The sequence below is a fragment of the Marmota marmota genome, unplaced genomic scaffold, assembly GCF_001458135.2.
Source record: "Marmota marmota marmota unplaced genomic scaffold, marMar, whole genome shotgun sequence".
NCBI lineage: Eukaryota > Metazoa > Chordata > Mammalia > Rodentia > Sciuridae > Marmota > Marmota marmota.
Window position 1 is genome coordinate 6726010 of NW_025999999.1, and position 2018 is coordinate 6728027.

At 59.2% G+C, this 2018-nt stretch overlaps 1 protein-coding gene across 1 annotated transcript; it reads right to left on the reverse strand.

Moving 5' to 3' along the window:
• Nucleotides 1-310: 310 nt before the first annotated feature.
• Lbx1 (ladybird homeobox 1) lies at nucleotides 311-2012 on the reverse strand. Its single transcript, XM_015494856.2, has 2 exons — nucleotides 1828-2012; nucleotides 311-1123 (listed from the first exon to the last, which is right to left on the reverse strand). The coding sequence occupies exon 2, from the start codon at nucleotides 1110-1112 to the stop codon at nucleotides 603-605; it is 510 nt and encodes a 169-aa protein (XP_015350342.2). The 5' UTR covers nucleotides 1113-1123; nucleotides 1828-2012; the 3' UTR covers nucleotides 311-602.
• Between the last annotated feature and the right edge of the window lie 6 nt (nucleotides 2013-2018).

The window sequence follows — 2018 nt, forward strand, 5'->3', positions numbered from 1 at the left end:
GATTTAGAAACTTGCAAGTCAGGACCCGGCTGTCTCCCTTACCCCCTTCCCACGCGGGGAAAAAAAAAGGCAGAAGGAAATAAAAGAAGTCAACTGCAAACGGTCGAGGGAGGCGAGAGGGAGCTGGCTGGTGCATTCGCCACATGCAGAGAAAAATCAAAACAGCCTGAGCTACCCCCTTCTCTAGACCGCGGGTTAGTGTTCTGGATTCTGCCTCGCCCTCAGCCAACCCGGTAGCCCGAGAGCTTTGAAAAACATCGAGATCTCTGAGATTTAAAAAAATAAAAGAAACGAAAAAACCAGGCTGCGGTGGGAAGAACCTGCTATATAGGTTTAAATATTTATACAGAAGCCATACAGAATTGCACGGCGAGGGCTTCCGGAGCGTCGGAAGCCGTGTATAGTAGCCCGCCCGGCGGCCAGCCCGGGTTTATTGCTTCGAGAGGGAAGAGGCGGCTGCTGGGAGCCGAGTCCGGGCCCTGGGACAAGGGAGGAGGCGGGAGTTGCAGAGGAGGTCCCAGCTCCCCTCGGCGGTCGGGTCCGGGAGGCGGCGGGTGTGCGGGCGCTTGGGGCCCAGGGCGGCGAAAGACACAAGGCGCCGCTCAATCGTCCACGTCGATCTCTTCGTCTTCCTCATCCTCCGAGCAGTCCTGGCTGCTGGTCCTCTGGTCCGTGAGCGGGGAGGCGGGCGAGAGCTGCAAGGGCCCGGCGCCCGGGGCCTGCGGGGCGCCTGGGGGGAGTGCAGGAGAACCCGGCCTCGACTTGGCCCTGCCACAGCCACCGCCACCGCCGCCTGCGGCCTCCGAGTTCTGCTCGAGTTCTGCCAGCGCCACGATGTCCATCTGCCCGCTGGGGCCCAGTTTCTTGGCGGACTCCACGTCGGCCTTCATCTCCTCCAGATCCCGCTTGAGCTTGGCACGACGATTCTGGAACCAGGTGATGACCTGTGCGTTGGTGAGGCCCAACTGCTGCGCGATTTGGTCGCGATCTGCTGGGGACAGGTACTTCTGGTATAGGAAGCGCTTTTCCAACTCGTAAATCTGGTGATTGGTGAAGGCTGTGCGGGACTTTCGCCGCTTCTTGGGGGTCTGCCGCTGCCCAAAGATGGTCATCCCATCACGACCTGGAAAGAAATGACAGTATAGGCTCCCATCGGGAGAGTGGAGAACCCACACTAGCTCTCACCCTTTAACTCCCCACACCACACAGGCCCATCAGGGCCTGCAGTCTATCCTCATTTCCCTTCCCCTGTTTGACTCAGCTTCTCACACCAGAGCAAGCCTGAATTGTCACAAACCTCCTGTCTCTGGTCTCCTTGAAATCGCTAAGAAAATTTGTTTTGGTTTCTGCCTGCCACCTAAGACTTGGTTTGAAAGATTCAAAGTCTCTGCAAGCCAGAGGAACCCAGATAGGTACTCTGGGATCATAGTGTCAACACGGTGTTGGTTCCCCTACTGCTTCCCAACCGCCGCCTGATACTATCCTACCCAGAAAATCGCAGCAAAAGGTTTTCTTGATTCCCCACCCAGAATCGTGAAGGGCTAGGAGCGCCAGGCCACTGGGAACCAGAGGGAGCCGAGCAGAGCATGCAGACTGGGGAGAGAGCTTGGGTTCCCACCACAATACTCAGATCACCCGGACTCTGGCCTACCCAGAGGTCTACAGAAAATAGGGATTGGGTTCTGTCCCACCTATCACCACTCCCAGCGGCAGAGGCTCGGGCTAGAGGGCCCTGGCGACCGGCGCGGGAAGAAGTGAGCAGAGGCATAGGGCACAAAACAGAAGCGTGAGGCATTGGGCAAAGGGAAACCTAGCGGAGGCTCTTACCTTCCGCTGCCTGCAGGACGCTGACCTCGAGCCCCTTAAACGTCTTGCTTGCGAGCTCCTCCAGCGCGCACAGCGGCGAGGTCTGCGAGAGTAGCGCGCGGCCCGCCAGGGGCAAGCCGCCCGGCGCGTGCTTGTCCGCGGCGGCCAGCAGGTGCGCCGCCCCGCACAGCGAGTAACTTCTCCGCACAGAC

Excerpts from the sequence above, each read along its gene's own strand:
- Lbx1 (XM_015494856.2), bottom strand. The coding sequence starts at position 1,112 with ATGACCATCTTTGGGCAGCGGCAGACCCCCAAGAAGCGGCGAAAGTCC.